This window comes from Amaranthus tricolor, chromosome 6 (assembly GCF_026212465.1).
Source record: "Amaranthus tricolor cultivar Red isolate AtriRed21 chromosome 6, ASM2621246v1, whole genome shotgun sequence".
NCBI lineage: Eukaryota > Viridiplantae > Streptophyta > Magnoliopsida > Caryophyllales > Amaranthaceae > Amaranthus > Amaranthus tricolor.
Window position 1 is genome coordinate 22,458,859 of NC_080052.1, and position 25,359 is coordinate 22,484,217.

The 25,359-nt window shown below is 31.3% G+C and overlaps 2 protein-coding genes across 4 annotated transcripts; both read right to left on the reverse strand.

The window, feature by feature from the left end:
* Nucleotides 1–3,540: 3,540 nt before the first annotated feature.
* On the reverse strand, nucleotides 3,541–4,980 carry LOC130815683 (uncharacterized). The gene is made up of 2 exons (XM_057682170.1): nucleotides 4,414–4,980; nucleotides 3,541–4,272 (listed from the first exon to the last, which is right to left on the reverse strand). Exons 1-2 carry the CDS (start codon nucleotides 4,978–4,980, stop codon nucleotides 3,541–3,543), a joined length of 1,299 nt encoding a protein of 432 aa, XP_057538153.1.
* An 811-nt stretch (nucleotides 4,981–5,791) lies between these two features.
* On the reverse strand, nucleotides 5,792–15,932 carry LOC130815254 (AUGMIN subunit 8-like). 3 transcript variants are annotated; one of them, XM_057681658.1, is made up of 7 exons: nucleotides 15,658–15,932; nucleotides 10,841–12,258; nucleotides 10,141–10,260; nucleotides 9,412–9,528; nucleotides 9,218–9,307; nucleotides 8,270–8,377; nucleotides 5,792–6,481 (listed from the first exon to the last, which is right to left on the reverse strand). In XM_057681658.1, exons 2-7 carry the CDS (start codon nucleotides 12,101–12,103, stop codon nucleotides 6,395–6,397), a joined length of 1,785 nt encoding a protein of 594 aa, XP_057537641.1. In that variant the 5' UTR covers nucleotides 12,104–12,258; nucleotides 15,658–15,932; the 3' UTR covers nucleotides 5,792–6,394. The 3 variants fall into 3 exon arrangements, with proteins under 3 accessions (XP_057537641.1, XP_057537640.1, XP_057537638.1); XM_057681657.1 differs by lacking the exon at nucleotides 15,658–15,932 and adding an exon at nucleotides 12,364–12,747 and having other exon boundaries at nucleotides 5,871–6,481; XM_057681655.1 differs by lacking the exon at nucleotides 15,658–15,932 and having other exon boundaries at nucleotides 5,871–6,481; nucleotides 10,841–12,747.
* Nucleotides 15,933–25,359: the final 9,427 nt, after the last annotated feature.

Here is a 25,359-nt window from a genome sequence, read left to right on the forward strand (position 1 = left end):
TATTTCACAGAAAATAGAACACTTAAGTCTGTGCACAATATATTTGGTTCGAAGGACACCATATTTTGTCATTTTAACAAATATAATCTTGAAATCGACAAGACGAAAACACAAAATGCCGATTGTCGACACTCTGCTCTTGTAAACTAACCAAAATTCCAATTCAAAATTGGTACATTTAAAAGTTGCTTGAATTGAGAGTAAATATTTTAGGGATAAAATAGATGATTAAAGGAATTTAATTGTTAGAGAGATGCAAGAATGAATTAGAAGGTAATGAAAAATAAAAAAAATAGCAATAAGTTCCCTTAATTTGAGGTATAAATTTACCCTAGGGAGAGGTGGAGGAATTCTTTACCTCCAAATCGAGTGAAATCAAACTTTTTTTTTATTTATCTTTTTTAATTTACTTCTATTCTATCTCTATCATAATTATTTAAATAACTTAATTTGCACCTCTAATTGCCTTTGTTACATTAGTTTTTACTATCTTAAATATTTACTTTTAATCTAAGCGACCCCTTAAGCATCATATTAGAACGTCATAGAGATAGTGTTAAGTACAAATGAGATGGAAATTAATTTCGAATAAAAGTGGTAACATGGTAAATAATACTATTCCGTTTCTTTGAGTTAAAATCTTAGAGAAAATAAAGTGTATTTTCACTGATTTTTGATAGTTGTTACACTTTTATTTTTCACGCTATCAAATGCATAATTTTAATCTTTAATATTTTTAATTCAGCTAATCTCTCGAGAGGCCGTCCCTATGAGAAACGTATCTTCAGCTTAGCCCATTAAAGATTAATGTCTACTTATCGTGTTCTTAATGTCTACTTACATTATACTTAATACTTACTTATCATATCCTTAATGCCTACTTTCAATATCTTAAATGTCTACTTTATTATTCTTAATGTCTACTTATAATATTAAAAAAAATATATAATGGGCCGATCCAATTAGAAGTGGTCTCTCAAAGAGACCGTCTCTCACAAGAATTTGTGTCTTTAATTTTATACGATAAAAAATTCTAAAAAGTTAAAATTATGAAAATATGGATTAAGACGAATCAAACAAAATCTCACTTTATGTTTTACATTATACATGGAGAAATATATACCAAATAAGATCAGTTGATGAATAGTAGTTGCTACTTGCTACAGAAACTGTAGCAACTATTAAATCCGGAGGAAGTATTACGAAAGGTGAATATTATACAGAAAATTGAATAATATATGTGAATAAGATGAGAATGTAAGTTAAACATGTAGAAAAAAAATTTTAAAAGTGTGAATTATGACTAAAAATAAAATACGACATATTTAATAAGATAAACTAAAAAAAGAAAACAATGTTAATTCTTTACTATAGTGAGAGTATTACATGACAAAGAGACGTTTGTCATGAAAGAAATAAGGGGGTGTTTGGTATTAACAGTAAAAATGTATTGGAAAGGGAATTTAAAGGAAAGGGTAAAGACAATGGAAACACATTTTTTAAAATTCTCATATATTTATTTCAATATTACTCACCATCTCACAAGTCGATAGAAAAAAACCCATTTATGTCCAAGGTTTTCTCCACCTTACAAACCACCAAAATTAGCTGACAGCATTTTTAATATCCGCCAGCAAGCCACCAAAATTGACAGTGCAATTTTTTGTTTTTCTTTCTCTTCTCTGCGATGGTAATAAATTTCGTCTTCATCAACATATATACAATTACAATTATTAAATTTGAGTTTAAGATTCTAGATCTAGAATTTTTTTTCCCTCAAATTAAACCATAAATGGTGATTGTTGTGGTGAAAGACCAATTCGATTTAGTTTTTCATTTGTGAAAGTGTTGATTGTTGTTCTCTTCTTGTTGCTGTTTTGGCTGGTCATTAGCGGTGGAGCGGAGAATGGTAGAAGTTTATAAATGGTGGTGTATTTGTGGTGGTCATTGGTGGAGGAGGTGAAGTGCCGAACTATATTACGAACTCAACAATGGTTGCGTTGAATTTCTAACTGTCAATTATTTTGAGTGATGGTGGTAGTGTGATTGGTTGTTTGAGGGAGAAAATTAATTGTTTCCCTAATTTTTGTAGAGGTAACAAAACACAGATAATCATTACTCTCAAGTAATGGTATTTGTTATCCAAAATTTATATTAAAACAACTAGTAAGTGATTTTGTTACTAGAATCTGTTACTTAAGCATCAAAACACCATACCAAATGGCCCCCAAGTGTCTTTTAATCAAGTATATTTACTATATAATACTCCCTCCTATTCAGCTGAACTGTCCCATTTCCTTTTATGGTCAAGTCACCTTAAATGTCCCATTTCTATTTTTGGCATGGATTTTTGACTATTATACCCTTAGTACTTTATCCTATTTTCAATTATACCCTTTATTACCCTTACTAATTTTCCCTCCCTTATAATTAATTAACATAATTAAATCTTAATTAATTCTAATTAATCCCACCCATTTACACTCCCTCCCTTTAAAACCTAAAACCCTACCCATTCCCCATTTGATATTCTGCCGTTTTCTCTTAATCTTCCATTGAAAGCTTCACCTTCTTCCTTATCGTGTTTCTTGTTCTTCTCTGAAAACCCTAAATCTGGGTTGAAGGTTCACCATCTTCCTTTATTTCTTCCGTGTAGTTGTCATGGCAAACTCCAGTTCGCCTTTAAAATCCCCCCTGAAGAATCGTAACTCGACAATCGACTCACCCATGAAAAACCCTAACTCGCGTACTTCTTTACTTCTGAGAATCCCCAAATCTCCTTACAAATCGCCTTCTAAGATAGACTTAAAGGGGTTCGATGATGGAAACCCTAGATCTGGATTGAAATCGTTTGAGGAAGAGTCTTATGATTACAATGATGACTCCACTTCTGTTGAGACTGATCCTAAGTGGGGAAGAGAACTTGACTCTGAAGGTGAAACCATTTACACACCTGAGCCTGATATGTATCCTGATCGTGAATATTCTTCCATTGATGTTGTTTTTTCGAATACTGATTGTGAAGAAGAAGATTGGCTTGATAAGCTTGGTCCTTTCTCAAGTGAGTTTCTGTTTGTGTTGGTGCATGTTCATTTTGACTGATGATGATTTTTAAGTTAAACGTTTTTTATGCATTTAATTTCATTGCTCTGTGATCTCAAAGTGAGAGCAGTTTTAGCCACCAAAAAATCGAACAAAGGGGGTTTGGATTGTTTAACAACGTTTAATGCACAAAGATGTTCGATTTTATACTCAATGATTTCAAAAAAAAAAAGAAATTTACCTGAGAGTTCTAAAACAACCAATTTTTTTCATTAATGTATATTTGAATAAAAATGTTTCATTGAAAACAACATAAAATGTTTGTTGTTTGCTTCTGAAATATCCCATGTTAAAGATCCCAAAAATATGTCCAAATTGAAAAGGAATTTACATTTCATTAATGAAGCTGTGCTGGTTATGCTTGTGTTGGCTGATCTTCTGTGCTGTTGTTGCTTTCCTCTGTGTCCCAAAAAATGTTGTTGGTTGCTGTTCTTTTGCTTAAACGATGATTGCTGTTGCAACTGTTGAGATTTGTTGAGTTTGGTTGTTGGTTACTTCTGACATTTCTACATTCAAATCCCCTTCTTCATATCCCCCTGCATACCCAATGAGTTCCACAAGCTGATTCATTTTTTCTGTACTTAGCTTTGTGAATAAATATTGAAGTGAATCCACAACCAATTGTTTGTCAATAGTGAGGTAATCTGGTAAAGTCCCTTCCCTTGCTGCCTTTGTTTTGTTCATGTGAGGAATGTGATAGTCAAACCCCCCCTGTTTTTTCATGACCTCTATCATACAAGCTTGTAAAGTTATGAATACAAACCTTAAACATTGTGGACTCAGATTTTGAAATGCATTATTCACAGCCTTAAGCAACTCTTTAACATTGTAAGCTGATTTTTGATATTGTAAAGCTTGAATTGATCTAAAAAAACCTAAATCTAGCACGTTCATGTCAGGGGAATTTGGAGGTTGTTGCACTAATTGTATATTAAATCCATCTTTCATTGCCTCTTCTAAAAACCCTCTGTCATTGTGTGCTATATGAGGTTTGGCATTGTCTTGTTGAATGTAAATATGCTTGGATAATTCAGCAGGCCATTTTGCCCTAATGGTTGGCAACACATTAGTGATAAGCATTTCTCTAATGTGCTCTTTTGTGATTGATTGTATTGGCTTAGTTTCCATCTCTCCCCTTTTCCTGTTCTTTGAGCTTCTTTTTGCTGGCTCCTGTGTAATAAATGGCCAAATGCCTATCTTTCCATCAAAAAAAACATCACCTTCAGTTGTAAATATAGGCTTTGTTACAGCACACATAAACATGATTTTTGGTATGAACCTTTTTGATTGACATTCTCTATGTGGTTCTACTTCACCCGGAGCTAGATAATAACTCTGTGTCTCTCGGGTTATATAGAAATGTTTTTCATCTATGTGAACAACGTTAGTAAATGGCTTAAACTTGAATGCATCATTTTGTTCATTGTATTCACATTTAGATAATGCAAAGCTTAACCTGTATAACTTGTTGTTTTCATTCAAAGCCGGTTTGATTGCGTCTGTGTGCCTTCTTATTACTTTGTTCCTCTTCCACCTACACACCGTTGATTGTGACACTTCCATCTGCTTTGCTACTGAATGCTGTGTACCCTTGAGTTCATATTTGATTGCCTTAAATTTTTCTTCATCAAATTTTATTTTGTTTGCTACTTCTTTCCCCCATCTCTTGCCGTTGAGGTTAATGACTGTGGTGTTGTTTGTCATCTGCTTCTTGACATCATTCCACAATCGTGTAATTGTTTTCCTACAAACCTCAAACTCAATCGCAAGTGCGTTGATTGTGCCTTGCGCTGGTTTGCCCTTCTTATTTAATGCAGACAGTAGCTTCTGCATTATGGATTCTCTTTGTTGTGTAGTTAAGTTTTTTGTAGGAGCCATTGTTTTAGATGATTGTGTAATAAATGACCATTGTCATTGTCTATTTATGCTTTCTGTTTTGTAATGTTATGATTGATTTTTTCTTCTTGTTGCGCATTTCATTTTTGGCGCCACACTTTCTGTTTTCTCAAATTTTGGCTGTGTGCTTTGGGAATTTTCTTGAATTGTTGGCGGCAGTTTCTGATTATGTAATCAATTCCTTCTTTTTGGACATTTTAATTTTGGGTTTCAAAATAATGTGGGTACTGTGATGATATTTTCCATTTTGAAAAATTGGTTATTTATAAATTGGAGGCTATTTAACAAATTATTAATGCATATTTTGGGTAATTTGGAAAATCTGAAGTCAATGATCGGAAAAAAATTCGCACTCACATGATCAGTAACGACTGCAACTATACCGAAGCTGTTGAAGAATTGAGAAGGCTCTCGGAGATACCGTAATTGATGTAATTTATTTTTAGTACTCTTGAAAAATTTATGTAATTTCCAAAAATTATTGTAAACGTTGGACTTAATTATGTAATTTAGGACTTAATTAAATTATCGATGTAATTGTGGCGAAAAAAATTTCAAACTTTTGGTGCCAAAAAAAATCAGCTTTTAAGTTGGTGGGAATTTGGTGGGAATCATTAATTCCTTAATCTTTACAATTAAAAACCCATAATACTACTCTCTCTCTTCCTTTAGGGTTCCATTTTGACTTTTCTTAAAATCCGTGAAAAGTCAAATGGGACAGTTCACCTGAATAGGAGGGACGAGGGAGTATATATAAAGACGAATTTTAAATATAAAATGCATTTAACTATTATAGGCAGACATAATTGAAACGTCAAATTGAATAAAAGGGAAGAATGTTTAAAGAGAACAGTAAAATATACACTTCAGCCATTTCTCTTGCATCAAAATCACGCTTTGCATGTACTTTTCTATATTCCTTTCATATTAAGTTAATTTTTTTTTCTCAGATAAAATTTTTTCCCTTTTGAGAGATACAAAAATTACATGCAGGGTGAAAAGAGAGCTAATACAAAAAACTATGATTCCAACTACATAAATAAGAAAAAGACAAAAAAACCTAATAGAGAAAGAAATGGAGAGAAGAGGAATGAACATTTACATTCTTTTAACTTCCTACACATAAAGAAAAGGGTAACTTAATCCTTTTTTTTTAGGTGGTGAGAATCGATTTTCTGTTGCGAGTGAGAATAATGGTTAGCTTCAGCACTATAGTGCAAAACATCGCCTGCATTACTTATCATAACCATATTGTAACGGTTTTCAAGCTTACCAGGCAACCATAAAAACCATTCACAATGGCCACAGAATCCGTTTTAGGACCGTTATTGCGAGCATGACTAAAATCGGATTTTTGCACCATGCCAAGCACCACAAAGGAGTTGGGAAGTTGTAATTAGGTTGCCCATAATAAGGGATGTCTTGTCTTGTTTAGATCTTGTTGTGATTGTATACACTGCGTCCTCAGACTGTATTCTTTGACCTATATTTTGCACAATTTAAATCAAGATTTCATCATTAAAAGAGAAATAATATTCAGAAAAAGCTAATAAAAAAACTGCTGATGCAAAAAGTATGATTAAATGGATAGAAAAGTTGCAACATAGATTAGACTAGATGAGACCAGACACCTTAATGATCAAAGCTAATCAACAGTAGGTAAAGTGTGTATGACCCTTTTTCGGCTTCTTTCGGTGACTTTTGATTATTAACCATTTTCCTTAATTGTCCTGTAATGTATTAGTTTAGTAAAATAAGAGCAGAGCACATGCAGGGGATTATTTTTAAGGCTGAGTTGAGGATAATGGTTACACTGAGGCATTACAACTTTTTTTTATCCCAACGCCATAAAGTGACTTTTGCCTAGACTCTTAGAATGAGGTTGGAGGGGTCCGATGTATGCCCGTTACCGTTAGTGATAACGAAGAGATTGTTTTCAATTGACTATTGGTAGCAAACATCATACGCAATTTCATGTTTCATATAAATAAGCAGTGCACATAATTTAATAAGTCATTAGTACAAATATGCAAGTCGGAGATTTTTTGTATTGCAAACACCAATTTTTAAGTTAAAATAATTAATTTATACTTCTATATAATAAAATCAGTGGTGTTACTATAACAGGAGAAAAATTCCTACCAAAAAAATATATGAATAATTTCAAGTACAGAGGTTAGGAGGTTATATTTTGCCCATAAGCCAAATAGATGTTATACAAAACTAGAGCTCGCTTTCTTATCAAGTTATAAACAAGACAAAAGAATGAGTGGATTGAAGAAAATTACTACGTCCCATTGAAATTACTATTTTTGCATCTTCGATGTGAGAGTTTTTATAGCAAACGTAGCAAATTAAATGGATCATAGAGAATATCAAAGAAATACACAAAGATAATAAGTAAGAGATAAAAGATAGCAAAATCAAATAAAGGGCTCAAAAGAGAAAGTGTAACAAAACTAAGGGGACAGAAGGGTACAAGAAAACACAGTAAAGTAGGTGAACTATCTCCACAGGAATTGAAGGTCAAGTAGATCTTTGACAGACTTGCTTAAAAAGATTCAAGTCTCAAATCAGAGATCTTTATATAGGTATGTTAGGTGGCAGGATGTGCATCTTCCTTTGTCCTTATCATTGAGAAGTTAGTAAACTGGTAAAGGGCAGTTTGTTTGTTGAACAAGCTATTAGTAGTTTCTTAGAGACAATGCACTTATTACCTAAAGTACTGCCTAAAACGTACTATGAAGAAAAAGCCAAGCAGTTATTATCACTTAATAACCTTAATAACAACAAACATCAGGCCTATAGTTTCTGAACTGCAGCAACTGCCGTCATTGGTAACTTTCATGATTGCCGTAATAACACGGTGATGCGGTTATCGTAATGTCAGATATTGGTTGAAAGCGTGAGATATCCCATGAAACAACAAAAAATGCGGGTTTTTTACATCTTTAAAACACAGGAAATATTTTTTGAAAAATGATTTTTTACAGCGCGACCGATGCAATGCGATGCAGTCTTGTTTTTCAATATACACTACGCAGGATAAAAAACTAGACTATGAACAGTAAAGCTACAAGAATCCGGAAGAAAATAAACTGGTAATGAATAAGACATGCTGAAGTTTCCTGCATGTCCTAATGCATTATTGCAAGCATGTGAGCATAATATGATTTGCAACATTTATTAATTCTCTAAATAAGATAAGGAAGGTTTATAGTAACAAGCTGCAACTTATTAACAAGTATTAAATATTTTGTGCTATCATCACCTGTATCGCGGATCTTGAACCCAATAAAGCCTCACACTCGTTAAGCATGGCCCTCTCCTGTCCTGCTAGTTCAGAGAGAGCAGAGACCAAGCCGCTCATTCCTTCAACCTGTACATTGTATGAGAAGCAAAGCAGCTAGTCAGGAATCCATCAAACAGGCAGGAAAAATCCACAGATGTAGCCAAGTTAACATCCACATAAATAGTAGGAACGACCAATTTAACATAAGTTACTATTTTTGTTTGAGTCAGTCAATTCAGGTTTAATGAAGTGGAATATATGTAGAGAGTGACACTCCCATTGCTTAGTAGGGAACAAGACATTGCCAGAATTTGCACATGTAGAGGTAAGCAAGGTAAGAAAAGGGTTACATAAATTACTGTAACCAAAAAGGATCCCTTAAAACACCATATAACAAGCTAAGGAGATTCGATTCATTTCCAACATCATGTAAGCAGTAAAAGCATGAAGCTAAGCTCAAGTGAAAGTGTTAGCTTGAAGGAAGTATTGTTTTAATGAGAAAAAGGGTTTTTACATAAGAGTTGAATATGAGAAGCAGAACAAATATATCCAGGTCCCGTGCAATTAGTGAACCAAAAAAAACATTACGCCCTCCATGGCAATCACATATACATACACACAAACAAGACACAGGCGGCAAGCACATGAGAATACTGAAGAATTGAGAAATACGCTTGAAAGGGTAGTAAAGAACCGGAAAGTGAGAATTTAAGTTCTCAAAAATAATTTCAATTTAATGAGAACTTTTTTTTTATATTACTACAGTACTACTAATCAACATTGACATTAGAGCCGATATAAAAAAACCAGAAAACTGGATACAAATATGATTTTTAGATGAGTGATATCGAATATATCAACTTCTCACACAAGTAGCTGAAGGCATTCAGAGCAGAACAAGAAAACACAAACTGGTTTCAACCTTACCTTTGATAGCACAGAACAGACAGAAGAACCCATTGCTTGCATCACATCAACAGCAGAGCTGATTGAAGACTTCAATGAGTCTATATCAACCTAAAAAAATATAAAAATAATTATTCCTCCAAATGTTAGTTAAGACAAAAAATAGAGTAAATAGTATTTACTGGTAATATTTCAAAAGTCTATATATGCCATACTTTCGCGCCTCCGGTAACAGGTAGCCGAAGAGTGCAAGCCTCGAGATCTTTGATAGCTCCATTCAAAGAAGTAGAATGGTCTCTCTCAAGTAAAGCCCAATCCTCTAGATATGCCATCTGATAATCAGTATCGTCAATAAATGGAAAAGAGGGAATTGGCATCAATGAGTGAGTAGAAAAAATGCTTGCCTGTCAGTTTAGATCTAAATAGCTTGATATTGAAACATGGTTATAGAAATTCACATAGAAGGAACGAATCTGAATGCAAGGTGCCGAGGACACCATTCTCCTAGATTATGCACTACAATTTTTTCAGGGAGATTTTGATACTGTCTTGGTTTTTCTTTTGAGGGGTGTAAATCTGTTGGTTTATTACTATTTGATGTTTAGACATACATTCATTAAACATAGACCAAAATATGAAATGCTCATAATTCCCTATCTGTTCACCTTACTCGCATATCTAAGATATCAAACAGAAAAGGTATAGCATCAGGCAAAAACTTTGGATGCCAAGTTCACATGAAGAGATTCTTTTAAAGAATAAAGTTTCAAAAGAATCTTTCTGAATGTTTTCAAAGATTATTTCAAATTTCTCCAGGATAAGTTAACTGATATGAAACACTTCCTCATAAACATAACAATGAGAAGTAAAATCTAGCTGAAAAATGCATGTGAATAAAATTATACATGAAATAGATCAATCGGTCTTAAGGCTTCACGACTTACTTGCTCACTCAACACTAAATTTAGCTTCAGCTCAAGATTTAACTGCTGCAGATCAATGCGCTTCTTTATCACGGAATCCCACAGCTCTAAATTTGCTTCCCAGACATTATACAGTGTTTGCTGCATTGCAAAAAAATAAATTTACCTCCATGAAAACAAAATGCAAGCTTAACAAACATCAAACACATTGCGGTTGACTTTCAGGAAAAAGTAATGGGAGCTTACAATTCAAAGATATGGAATGCAAATGCAATACTAACTACAATAAAAATTCTTGCTTCAACCACGAATGTCCTACTTCTTTTGATCGGGGTAAGGCCTGTGAGTCCCATACCCTACAGACAAGGGAAGGGGAAAACTAATCCTTCCCTTAGGTGGTTAGAATTGAATCCTTGTCACAAGAGTCAAAGGGAAGCCTTCAACCACTAGCTTAACCCATGATTCTCCACAAATATCCCACTTACAACAGCATTAACCACTAAAATATCCTCAAGCATAACCTTGGGTTAAATTGGCTATGTGAAGCTATTTTTAACAAGATTTATGACATTGTTCTAAAAGTTCTTATTAGACAACAATATATTATGTAAATATTCGATTTTAAGCTTAAGTTGATGGTTATAGCAGCAAAAATGTTAAACATTTTATCATCATAAAGAACAAAGAATCATTACAAACCAAAGAATGAAAAATTGTCTACCTCTGCAGTAATTTTTTGGATATATAGAGCAGCTTCAGCTCGAGCATTAGCAAATCTCCATTGCAAATGTCTATTATACAACAAGCGTAGTTGATGAACCTCTTCTAACTGGTTAGTCTTCTTGCCTTTCTTAATATCAGCAATAAAACTAAGCACTGAAGTTGCACTACTAGATTGTCGGGTAGGGCTAGATGGCCTAATCCTTGAAGGACTTGTCCCTCTAGATTGCGTAGGAGTAGACGGTCTCGTTTTCGAAGGACTAGGAGTAACTTTAGAAACAGAAACCCTACTTGGTGAAGGTAACCTTGACCCAGATCTTTCCGAAGAAATTGGACCATTGACTGCTTTGGACTGCGCAGAAATCCTCAAAAAACTATCATCTACTGATTTCATCCTCAACCCCAATTTCCCAATATGATCATCAAATTCTGATTGATCAGAAGCATTGCTGGAAGTTTTATGTAAAGGCCTAGTAATACCTTCAGCTGACATTCTTCTCAGTGAGGGTGCTCCTGTCCCATTACTATGCATTGAAGGACTGGGAACTTTACCAATTCTGTCAGTAAGATCAACACTTCTATTCATACAATTTGCAGATAATTTCCCACCTGTTCGACTAGGCCATCGATGTTGATCAATCAACTTTGCTTGTGAAGTTTCAACAGGTCTAGAATTCTCTGATTGATGTGATGAATTCTTCCCTTTTAAAGGGCTCCTTTTCCTCTCAGGAGTTGGTTTTCTAGGAGAAGCAGTCATTTCAGCCTGTTTTTGAGCTACATTGGGAGATGACTTTAAAGTCCGATCTGAAAGGGCATGTGTAATTGGTTTTTCTTTCTCTTTTTTACTAACAGGAATAGAAATGTTATCAGATTGAAATGAAACACTAAGACTACGCATTGTAGAAGGCCATAGTACCTCTGGTAACCTACTGGATATCATCTTTTTGGCAGATAACTGTGATTCTACTGATGTATCCGAAACCGGAGTCGATGGTTGAGGTGATGGAGGTGTTGAAGGCCTTTTCCTCTCTGCTGATAAAGCCCTCTTTGATACTGATAATGGCAGTGAAGAATTAGAATTTCTGGTAAGGTTTGGTGAAGGAAATCGCCTTGAATTTGTAGGTGTAGGTGATTTATATCTTGAACTAACTTCCCTGGTCCGGGACCTGCGTGTTGTGGTGATTCCATTATTTTTCTCTAGTCTTCTTTTGGTATCCACAGCTGATTCTTTATGTAATACTTGTAGGACTTCAAATACATCCATTCAAACAACCCAAATTAAACGACATTGGTGGACTTTTTATCAAATGTGCATAATTTGCAGGCTTTCATATATATGATACTACATTCACCTTCCGACCAAAAGTAATACACAGCTCAAAATGAAGATCCTTTCTTTTATTTTGAGGTGTCAAAAATCTGCCATTAATTCGGAAACCCAGATAAAAAAAGGTAAGATGCTAACAGATATGAGAGATATAAAAGAAAAGCAAAGTATTTATAATAATGTTAAAAAAAGATTACATCTTTATGAGTTATGAGCATAACCCAGATCTGATTGATTGTGATTTGATAATTTAAAGGAATTGGGTTCCTAAAATCATACAGATCAAGCCATGTGAGGAAGAATGATCAAAGAACAACCCGGGAAGCATAAAGAGGTCTAAAAATTAGAGGGAAAAAAGAGAAGAAAGTAAAGAAATTGCGCGTTAACGGTCATGAGTAAGGGGTACCCTTCAAATTAGAGGACTCCCCTTGGATAACTAGGAGAGAGAAAACGGTGGTGGGACAAGATGGAGATGGTGGGGGTTTAGGGGGACCATAAGCAAATGGAAAGAACAAGAACAAGAACAAGTGATGACTGAAATTAGACCTGGTAGTGTAGGATAACAGGGCAGGTGGCGCAGGATAAACAAGTGTTTTTTTAAACTCTCCTTGTTTTATTCCTGTGAATTGTGATGAATGGGTAAGTCTTGGGGGTTGGGTAAGTCTAGGGTATACATTTGGCGTTTGAGCAGGTTTTGGGCATGAATTTTTCTGTCAGGTTAATTTTAAATTTTAGGTGTATGTAAATATTTTGATTTGATTTTTATTTGCGTATTATTTTGGATCAAGTTGAGTCTTATTTAATTTTCGTTAATTGGGTCAATTTTGAACATATCAAAGTAAATGGTAAGTGTTGAAGGGGGCAAAGGCTTCTGTCATTCTCACGGGAGTGCCATGGTAGGGTAGTAAGGCTGGCCTATTTAGGATTCATGCTTCTCTTTTTCTGTTGCTTTGCTACAACTTACAAATCTACCCTGTCCTCTTCTTGTCTTCCTTCCCTCTAAATTTATGAAAGATAATTAAAATCCAAATTAAACTTCTAAATGCAGCAATTACAGCTTGTAATCATGGATTTGTTGGGTTAAAGTTGTTGTCTTTTTAGAGAATATCAATGATAATAAAGGATGCCAACGCCCAATGGGATGATCATCATTATTCATTAATCACCCTACACTTTCTGGTAAAAATCCACTAGATTTGGTACTAGAAAGCTTATTTCTAATATATATAAAATGAAAAAAGGGATTAAAAAGTTTATTTTTTCAAGTTTGACTAGTACCTCTGTTAATGTTCTTCCTATTTAAAAAATTTCATCTTAAGTAAAGAGAAATTTGATTAAACTTTTTAAGACATTTAGAATATAAAATTTATTCATGTGAATTGACTTATTAGATTCGTCTTAACGTATATTTTTTTTATTATGTATTTTTTATAATTTTTTATTATGCATATTTAAAGATATTAAGGCTTAAAATTTGCTTAAAAAACTGTGAAAAAAGTAGACGATGAGAAGAAAAAAAATAATGTATAACCATAGTCTTCTAAAATTGAAACTAAATTCACTCTATTCCTCATTTCTTTCTGACTATGATAACATTTCCATTAAATCAAGCTAATTTTACCAAACACTTTAGTAAAAAGCTAATTTAAAATTTAATCCCCCAATTAAATTTTAAAACTAACTCAATAAGCTAAAAGTTATAAGTCAATTCAGTAAACTAAAGCTAATAAATACTCCAAGTCCTTTGAGTTTAGTCATTAAAGAAAATGACACACAAAGATTAAGAAATTATGTTGATTGGGTGGGGTGAAGGACTGAAGAGGAGGGGTGGTGAATTTTTAAAAATTGATTTATTTTTGTATAAAATGGCCCGTTTAACATATAATAGGTAATTTTGAATGCTCGAAGAGAATACGTTTATTAGTTAGTATTATTTATTGTTAAATTAACAGTTAGTAATTCATTTTTTTTTATTTAGTATTATTTTTTATTTTATGTGTCCCTCGTATTTTATATTATTTTTATTTTGAAACAATAAATTATTATTTTTTTAATCTCATTCATGTATACAGTTTATTTTTAATGTTATTCCCACAATTTATTTTCTTTCTTCATTTATTATCAAATATCTATATTTTCTTTAAAAACAAATTAATTTATTTTCTCTTTGTTATCATCCTAGACAGACAACGAAAAATTATTATAAAATAATTAAAAGATATATTATTCATCATGATTTTTTTTGGACATAATAATACATTTTAAAAAAGGAAAAACCATTTCTTAATAAATTGTTAAGAAAGTGGGAATTTTCTCAATTTGCAAGGCGATATTGGGATTAGCAGTGAATATCTTGAGATTAATCACAAACTAACTGTTTTTGCAAGTTAAAAAAATAATCTATACTCCTATCCTTAATTGTTTGGAGTTGTGGAAGGTGGAGACATAGATGAATATCCACGTGTATCAGAGATCATTGTCCATAAGACTCTCTATACATGAACTTAAATCAACCAAAACCCACAACTAACGAAAAAAATTTAAAATAATCTTTCGAACAAAAAAACAATTAAAAATTGACTAGTATTAGGTCAAAAGCTAGGAATTGTCAAAAACTATCATAGGGATAAGATATAAGAAAGGATATGATAATGAAAATATGTTTGAAATGGTTTGGACATGTGTAAAGATGAATGTTAATTAGTCGATTAGTAAGGAAGATAAAAAGTAATAATTTATGAGAATCAAAAAGAGAGTGGACAAGGCTGAAGATGACCTGAAGGGCAAGATCGATAAAGAATATGAAAGATTTAGATTTACAGATTGAGATGGTGAAAATGAAAATAAATAAAGAAAAATAATTTATATGGTTGAACACTAAAATTAAATATATAATAAAATCACATCAATCTTTGGAGGATAAAATTCTAGCATTTATTATAGTTGTATACTTCTATAATATTTCTTTTTAACATAATCATGAATTAATGTTACGGGAGAGAGTAATTAAGTTACTGTAAAACTAATACTAGTAATTTAAGTTCTCAAGGTTTTGTGATTCTGACAATTTAAAAAGAAAATGGACATTAAAAAAATCATTTAGTTTTGACCTTCTCAACTTGTGATTTCCAGATTTTGGAGCAGAATTCAATGCATTTACACTCTGATTTTGCGTCAAATAAGAACAAATTTTCCTCTATATTTTATAATTCCTTATACTGGCTTTTTCTCCGTGAAATATAATATTCAATTAAAATCTATCATGCATTTGGCAGATTAATGTTCCTCGCTAGAGCGACACACACATTGCCTCACATTTGAGGAGGGAGAAAAACGCCAAAACATCGAGACAACAAACCACTTTCTCTCCAACATAAACACCAAATCCGCTACTTAATTAACTTAATTTCTATTCAAATCACTAAATATTCAGTCGCATAACATCAAAACCCTAATTATTAAACAAATTTGAAAGAATCCAAGAGACTTACCTGATCAGAAATCAGAGATTCGGCGCAAAACTTGTTCGATTAATTGAGTTAATTAAGGCAGGAATTTCCTCGATTAGTAAAGAAATTAATCAAAGTTTGCATTGGAAATTGGAATTGATCACTGAATTGAAAAACAGAGGGTTTAATTTGGAAAAGAATTTCGGTGGATTTATGACGGACAAGAGAGAGCAAGATGAAGAACAGTTGAGGATGAAAAGACGAAGAACGATATAGAAAAATAAAAAAAATAAAAAAAAAGGGAAAATTTTCAGTTTGTAAAGAGAAAAAAGGGGGCCGTTGAAATAGGAATTGGTCGTTAATTTCGCGCCACCTTCATGTTTACTTTCTATAATTGTGAAACTTCTATTTTAAATAAAATTATAATTATATTTTGAATATTTTTTATGATGAATATTGTCACAAATCTCTATATTATACTCTCTTTATTTTGAATGATTTGCCTAACAAGTGTTAGAAAAGTAAAAAATATACCCTCTAGAGTTCACCAAAATTTATTTTCCAAACTAATGTTCATATAGAAAAACAATTAAACAAAGCCATTTGATTGTAATTTAGAAGTATTCAAACCTCTAATTCTATCCAAAGCAAAATAATTCTCCTACAAACAAAGTAAAATCTCAAAACGGTAATATTCTAACTAAAAAAGAGAACCAATAGTTATGGGTGCTCAAAAGTATCTGATCCGATTTTAAAAATCGGATAATTTATTCGAATTTTGAAAATCGGATAATTCAGACTGGATATCAGGTTTATAGATCGGATATCGGATCTGGATCAAGATATTTGCAAAACTGGATATCTAGATAACCGATTTCTAATTTTATATATATATATATATGTATATATATATATATATATATATATATATATATATATATATATATATATATATATATATATATACACACACACACATATGTTTTATATAAAAAAGTTTGTTTATGTTGTTGAATGTACTAATATTTTCAATTCTCACTATTACTAAGTTGCATAACTAATTTATTTGTTAATTAAATTAGACTTTTGATACCCAATCATAGTCACAAAATGATTTTTTAGTAAACTTTAAAAAATAAGTTTAATCAAAGAAATAAACCGAAATGAGCATAAATTTTTATATGTAAAAAATAGAAAAATATTCTTTAGAAAGTCAAAAAAAAAAGCTAAAACCAACGGAACTAGTCATAGAAAACAAACACAAAAAAAAGTAAAACTAACTTATTGTATTACATCAAAAGCTACTGTAACATAACAATAAGAATAAAAACTATTTTGGAATTCTATTTTGGAATTCTATTTTGCTAGGTAAGAGTTTCAATTCTAATTTAATTTTGGGTTATTTTAGCTTTGCATAGAATTAAAAGGTTTGAAGCTTCCAAACCACAATCAAATAACTTTGTTTTTAAATGAACACTAGTTTGGAAAATATATTTTGGGGAACCCCAAAATGGGTATTTTTTTTTCTTTTACAGCACTAGTTAGGCAAATCATTCTTTATTTTAGTGACTTTACCTATTTGGTTTGAGCACATTTGTCAACGCAATTATTGAAGCATTAATATCTCTTATTGTTCATAGCTAAAAATTATAAAAAAAAAATTAAAATTAATAATCCTTGCGTTCAGATGAATCAAACAAAATCCTACCCGACTATGTTTTAAGTTATAGATAAAGAATAAAATACAAATTAAAAGTGAAATGTGAGGAGGAAGTAGTTTCTTGGTCCCTCTTACTCACTTTTACACTTCAATTTGTTTTTTATGAGACCGTTTTACCATAAGACGGACTTATAATTTGTGTTTTATAGTTCGTGCAAAATGGATGGAATTTAGTGACAATGACACAAAAAATAAGTGGATGATAAAAATAAGTAGTAACATAAAAAAAGAGTATAAATTTTTGGATTAGATGAAAACAATAAGAGTGAGACCATCGTTAAAAAAGAAAAGAGTTCAAAACCAATAGAAGATTAAATTGAAGTGAAAAGTAATTCAAAATCATTAAGAGATTTATCTCCCTCTCAAAAAACTCTCAATTAAGATAACATTAGTTACAACTAGAGGTGTGCAACGGGTTGGAGGCCTGGGCCTCCGGGCCCGACCTTTTATTAGACTGGCTTTCAACGGGTCGGGCCTTCAATGGGTTGGGCTTTTGAAGGGCCAACTTTTACTATATATAGAGCAGGCTTTTTACGGGCCCTATACGGGCTTTACTCCTTTGGAGTTTTACTCTACGTGGTTAATTGAATTAATAGTTAGATGATCCATAATTACTCTTCTGGAATTTCACTTAAACTAGTCAATCCTGAAGTATGGTCAACATAGCCTTTTTCTCAATGACATTCTGTCGTCTTTGTATAATCCATTTGGTTGTCCTGGAATTTGCACAATTGTTAGTTCAATATTGTAGAATGAACTAAAGCAATCTCTGGACTGACCACAAATTTGTAAAGGTTTGAGGCTCCATGTAGAATCATGCTACTATAAGGCGTAATAGATCTCAATCAAAATGGTGGTGCAAGAAAAATTAAAGAATTAGCATAAACGGGGCAGGTCGGGTGGGCCATTAAGCCCGGCCCGTTAAAAGCTTGTTTCATATTTTGTTAGATGTGGCCCGGGCCCGTTTAAAGTGGAGCCCGATCCGATCCTTATCCGACCCATTGCACTGGTCTAGTTACAACTAATTCCTTCTTATTATTAGCTTCGACTATGTACTTAATTCCTTATAATTAGCTTCCATATGTACTTTCTGTTTATACTCCTTATAACTCTCTAATTGTTGCAACAACATATGTTTATATAATACTTTCTTTGTTTTTCTAAATTTGCACCTCTTTTTATTTTAGTTTATTCTACTTATTTTAAACTTTTTTTTGATAATAACCTCACTTTTTTTCTATAATTCTTCCTTTTCACTCTTAAAAACCTTTAAAAAATAAGACGGACGCCCCTCCACTTTTACACAAATTAAAGAAAATATGAATCGATTTATGTAGAAATTAAAATTTAAAAGTTTTTATCATCACCATTAGATAAAAATGAAACACTTGCAAGTTGCAAATAAGACGCTTGTGCTGAGTATATTAATTATTGTTCATTCATGTATAATAAAAACAAAATTAAAATTATTTTAGGAGAGTAGTAATAAAACAAAAAATTTATTAAACAATATACCTTATGTTCCTTTTTGTTTATACCCTTTAAGTTTATTCAATTTTAAAGAGAGAAATTTAAATTTAATCTTGTTAGATTTGCTTTAAAAAATGTACAACAAGTAAAATGGACAAATAAAAAAAACGAAGGGATGAAGTATATAATAATGAGTTCTTATTATCTTTTTATATCTAATAAAATATAACATTAATCTTGTGATTCTCATTCTATACTTTTGAATTTCACATGCTTTATATATATATATATATATATATATATATATATATATATATAAAAGAACGTTATAAGAGTTTTCTAATTAATGTTGGGTTGTGATTCAATATTAGACTACTACTTCTATTACTTTATTATTGATATATAATTTTATTCTTGAATCGTTCTAAGAATTTGTTGCTCATTATTATTAATAAAAGTGTCGCTTTCTCTTTCTTTTTTTAAGTGTTGCTTTCAAATAAAAATACATTGCTTATCGATTACCCCAAATTTGAGGGTGTACTTAATAGTTAGATAAAAATAAATGCTAACATTAGTATTTTCTAGCTATTTAATGTTTTTATTAAAAAAATTTAATCCACCCATGTTACAACTAGAGTAAGCTTGAAAAGAAAATTCAATCAAGAGAGACAATGTAAAATTTGAAAAATAGTCATCCTTTTAATATCAAAACTTTATCATCATCCTTATATTCGGTGTATCCCGCTCATAGAACACCATAATTACTCTGGAGAAGGAATAAAGACGACAACTCATACTCATAAAAAAATGCGGCTAAAAAGTCACTCGGCTCGAAAAAAATACTCAGAAAAATCTTTTGAGGAAGATATTGCTTCATCGAAAAGAAACAAGTAAAACTGAAAAGAGTCTAATTTGATAGGTATAAATAAATGCAATAAGGTTGGCCAGACCGCCAGAGGTGAGAAGGGGCTGATTTGGTAGGTGGTGGCTAGATTAGGGTAAGGACTGAGGTGGGAAGGTAGAAGGGGGGGAAGGAGGTGGTGTATGAGTTAGTTTTTTTTAGTTTGTAGTTTTTTAGATTCGAAAATAAAGGAAAAATTAAAATAATTAATATTTTTTGACAAAATAATAATAATAATATGGGGGAATCATTGAGAATCCAAAAAACTTAAGAGTACCTATAATAATTTTTCTTTATAGTATGTATAGATATACTGATATGAATTTTTTTATGAGTTTGAAGAATAGATAGCAGCTAGACTTTTATAAAAGTTATCTTAATGGTAACTAAAATTCTCACCAAATGGTTAAGAATGGTAAGCAAAATTTACTCATGGGATAAGTAAGTTGAGAAATACCCATCCCATCGGTAAATTTTCCACTTGAAAAGTGAATTCCATGAAATTTATGTTGTGTTTTTTGATTTATATAAAACTTTAAAAAATATTCCTACTTTATAAATTCACACTCATTATATATATATTTATTCGAGAAAGAAATTGAATAATCGTGTATTTTTTATTACGACTGAAATATAAATGATATCTTTAACCATAGAACGATAAAAAAAATCATAATATGAGAATTTTTATGGATGTTTCACTACCAATGATTATGCTCCAAGGATTTGTGCTATATCCTAATGAAAGTTTTGACTTTAGGGTTGCTTCTTAGGATTTTGTCGAGTTTTGAGGGTATGGACAATGGACGCTTTTTTAGATGAGGTGGGTTAACCTAGGCCCCAACACCTTTCTAATGCTAGAGAGGCAATAGTTCACTACAAAGTCAAGTACTTAATACTTTATAGTGTATTAAGCACATTATTTGTATTTTTTTTTATTTGAGATTTTTATAAAAGAAATAATGCGACAAAAAGTAACACAAACAATAGCAATGACGACAAGAATGAGTAGGTCTTATATAAATTTATTTCACATAAAAATAGTGATAATCAAATTAAATTTAAAAAGTGAGTTAGGCATTATGATTAAATGGAGTGGAGAATAAAAAGTACCAGCTTATGAATAAAATATTAAAGAAAAATGTAGCATAAAAATAGTATTAGAATTTTACAAGATAGATAAGCTAGTTGGTCATTACATTATTATATGAAGTATCATTGTTAACATGACTAAAAGATTGGTGGGTAATTGAGAACACAAATCTATATCACTTTAAGGTTTCTTCAAGGCAAAACAAAATTAATGAATGTTAATTGTCATAAAGTGACTGATTAATTAGTTCTATGGATTAATTAGTTCTATGGTTTGATAATTGGTGATCAATTATGAGTGGACACCCACATCAAATTATTTTCAAGAAAATTTGTTGAGCTTGAGATGTCCATGACATTGAATTACTAGGTAAATGTACTGAGGCTCCATTATATGCTATATACTCTAACACGTTTTTTCATATAAAGGCCCTTTAGGCTAAAAGTATAGATACAATACAAATCCTCTTTATATCTGGCACAAAATACTCGAACCTGTCACTCTTGTCACGCTGACCTCTAATATCATGTTAATAAACCAACTCGATTAAAAGCTAAGTTTTTATGTATTACATACTCTAACACTTGCCAATTTCAACTCTAAGAAAACTTATAGACTTATAGTCCTATGTCCCTTTTAGATTGTTCCTGGAGTTTAAGCATATTACGAAAAGTGTGTGAGTATATACTTTAAAATGTATTGTAAGTGAAGTTAGATGTGTTCAAAATAAATCCAACAATTTAACATTAATCTAATCTTGTAATTAAATCTAATTTGACCTAATTTTAAAAATGTTTTCACAAAAAAAAATTTACTCTCTTTATTTTTTAATGTTCTCCATATTTGAAATATTTAACCATACGAAGATAAAGTTTTTACTTCAAAGACTTAAAATCGCTACTTCAAGGTATAAAGTTCCTACATCAAACCTATTAGATTAAACAAGTCAACATCCAACATCAAGCATCCATATGCAAAACAACCCCTAATATTTAGAAGTATTTTAGAATAGGAGGTTATTATAACTTACACCATAATTTTAAATTACTAAATTAGGTAACGAAATAAACTTTTTTATTTTATTATTTTATTTTTTTTATCATATTATAAACGACTACACCCAAGAAAGAAATAAAGATTATTTTAAAGTCATTGACGATTTTTCATTTGTTTTTAGAGGGAACGTCAATGTATAGAAGTATATATAATTACTACAAAATGAAACGTAAAAGTATAAACTACTATATACATAGATAGTACTTTGCTTAGTGATGAGAATAATTAATACAAAACAAACAATTTTAAAATTTGGATGTTATTGTCGCTTATCATCATCATTATCTTGTTTTGACCTTGCCTCAAATTCCTCAAATTGTTTGTAGTTTGTACGCAAAGGTTGTATTTAGTTGATCCACTCACAACAATGCCAACTGATTAGATATAAATATATGATTCAAAGTAGCAATAGTTTAGTTTAAAAGGTATTATAATAAGATTTTTATTATGAGTTTGTTTAATACTCCCTCCAATTCAGCACTAACGTTTTATTTGTTTTTTGGATTATTTATCTCTTATTCTTAATTTATATTTTATTATTAATCTATAAGTTAAAATATAGTCATGTGGGATCTTGTTTGATTCCTCTCAATGCAAAGATTATTCATATCAACTTTCTATAATTTTTAATAATGCACAATTAAAGATATTGGATAAAGTGCATAAAATAAATGGGGCATTAGTGGTAAATTGGAGGGAGTATAAGATAGTGGTACGTGTAACAATTAGCTGTCTAAATACAGAATTGTAGATAGTTATAGTCGTATAGTTATGGTTGTTAGATAATTAGTTGACCTTAAGACCTATAAATATATTAGTCGTTCACTTGAAAATGACAAATTGTTAAGTGAGGCATTCTCACCGTGAAATTCGCTCCATGCATGAATTATATTGTTCAATCAATATAAATTATAAGAATATCACAAATTCTTACTTGAAATTCTTACTTGAGACCGTCTCTACAAAAGACTCGTCAATTTTGGGCCAGCCCAAATTTTAAATTAAAAAAAAAAATAAATAACAAAACTGATGCTCAAAACACGCGGATTTCATATCACTCTGAGTAACCTTTCAACTTCCATTTACACTTTCTTACTCTCTTCCTAACATAACTTCCTCTCACAAACTTGATCTCTGAAACTACTTTCTTTTCAAACTTCCATTAACGGTTTCTTACGATTCCATTGTCATGTTCAAGGCTTCTCAAACTTGTTCCTTTCATCCACCAATTTAAGTTCTCAATAGTTGCTCTTCCATCAAAGGTATTATTCATTCTCCTCTCAAAGGTGGAATTACAATATTCTGATTTTATGGTTCCATTAAAGCTTCTATTTTCATTTTCTTGGGGTTAATTGTGTTATGTATTACTTGGAATTACATATCTTCTAATTTTTTTTTTATATTAAGCTTTATCAACGATGTAAAAGAATAATGTGAAGAAGACAATAATGTCTACTGTTTGGAAAAGGTAATAAAAGCAATTGTGGTTCTTCTGACTTTTTTTAGAAACTAAGCTTCTTAAATGGTAGAAAACAGTGATGTTGAAGAAGACAATAATAACTACTTTTTGAGAAAGATAATAAAAGCAATTATGGTTATAAGTTCATATGTTTGAAGATATAACCAAAATAATTCGTGTTATATATTACCTCATTTAATGTTAGACTGTAAACATAGTATAATTTGGAGTCATAACATAATATATTTTGGGTTATAACATAATATATTTGGGGTTATAATAACATATATTTGGAGTTATAACATGATATATTTATGGTTATAATATAATATATTTAGGGTTATAACTAAATACATTTGGAGTTATAACTTAATGTATTTGGGGTTATAACATAATATATTTGTGGTTATAACATAATATATTTGGGGTCATAAAATAAATCTCTTGATCCTCTTTTTACGTCCCTTAGTTATACATTTTTCATACATATGATTATCTAATAAATTTGCAATTTGTTTATTGTACTGTTGACAAGTACACGTACACAAACTGCAAACCTCATTTATTTCTCACCAATGGAAAAGTGGTTGTGAAGCTAACTCCTAAACAAATCGAGGATGTTAGGGTTATTGGATTTAAACGATTGCTCAAGATCATGAAGCCTTTAGTTTATATTGTAGTTTTGACAAGAACATATATACAAGTTTTAATGTATATTTTAACACCCTTTACTGTTTGTAGTTCAATACTTCTTAAGTATTAAATTATTAAGTTGATATATTTGACTATTTGTTATTTAAATAGGACAAAATTTGTATTATAATTGTGTACAATTGGAGTTGTAATGATTTACATTTTTCTTTGATATTATTGTCAAATTACAGTAGTTGGATGTATAAAAGAAATTAGAAGAACCACAATTGCTTTTATTACCTTTCCCTAATAGTAGATGTTGTTGTCTTCTTCTACATCATTGTTCTCCACCATTGATGAAGCTTAATTAAAAAAAAAAACTACAATCGAATTCAATCATTAAATCTTCCATTGTAATATGAAAAATTGATTTCTTCATTTTCGAGGGATAAGTTAACTTGGGGAAGAAACAGTTAATAATTAGACTTTTTATATTCTTGAACATAATATGTTCGCGTGAGAAGAAACCAGCAGTATTTTTTTTAAGAAAGCAGCAGTTTATTTTTTAAAAAAAAAAAGGAATTTAAAAGAAAAATATGGGCTGAGCTCTTGAGAGCCATCTTTTGTAGAGGACCTATAAGAATATACACTCTTTAATTTAAGACCATTTCACAACACAAAAAGACGTGCTATTCTAGTGAAAGCGAGCAAAGATGGAACATAATGGACTAACTACAAAATAAGAGTAGCGAGCGAAGTTGGAACACAATGGACTAACAACAAAAGAAGATTGAAATAATAATACGGCCAAACAAAGCACGAGACTATTGATGAAAGAAGATCGGCCCCTCATGATTGATCTAATGTGCAATGATATGACTTTCTCGGCCCTGTCGCCCTTCGGCTGCTGCTAACAAAGACCAAAGCAACGCATCCAACAGTGTTCAAGAGTTGCTTTCTTTTGTCATTTTAGCCTATCAAATACTCCAGATTTATGCCCACAAAAACACTAAAACTAAGTTGACCGAATAAAAGTCAAAATCGACATAACTTGACCTAAAAGGATTTAATTGGTTATGGGGTAAAATAAACCCATAACTAATTTAGTCAAACTCTAAACCATCTACTTTGGGTTACTAATACAACTTCCTAAAATAACTGCCTATTATTCCCACATCTACAAACATTATCTTCATGATCACTCCATGATCGAGCAACAACCTCTAAAGACCCTACAAGGGACTACTATAAATACTTCATGGAACTACAGAAAATTGCTACACAATTCTACTCTTCTATACTCAATTTATTTCGTCAAAATACTTTCTGTCTAATTAATCTCTTTATCATCATTTTCAGACTGACTTGAGCGTCAGAGAGACTTTCCGAAAAATCACCTTGGGTTAGTCTTC

What these genes read in the sequence shown, in the direction of transcription:
- LOC130815683 (XM_057682170.1), bottom strand. Translation starts at nt 4,980, where the DNA reads ATGGCTCCTACAAAAAACTTAACTACACAACAAAGAGAATCCATAATG. An exon ending in ATTATCTAGCTCCGGGTGAA is followed by an intron (nt 4,273 to 4,413) that starts GTAGAACCACAT and finishes TTTATTACACAG; the next exon opens with GAGCCAGCAAAAAGAAGCTC.
- LOC130815254 (XM_057681658.1), bottom strand. Translation starts at nt 12,103, where the DNA reads ATGGATGTATTTGAAGTCCTACAAGTATTACATAAAGAATCAGCTGTG. An exon ending in CTGTTACCGGAGGCGCGAAA is followed by an intron (nt 9,308 to 9,411) that starts GTATGGCATATA and finishes ATATTTTTTTAG; the next exon opens with GTTGATATAGACTCATTGAA. An exon ending in GTTCAAGATCCGCGATACAG is followed by an intron (nt 6,482 to 8,269) that starts GTGATGATAGCA and finishes TGCAAAATATAG; the next exon opens with GTCAAAGAATACAGTCTGAG.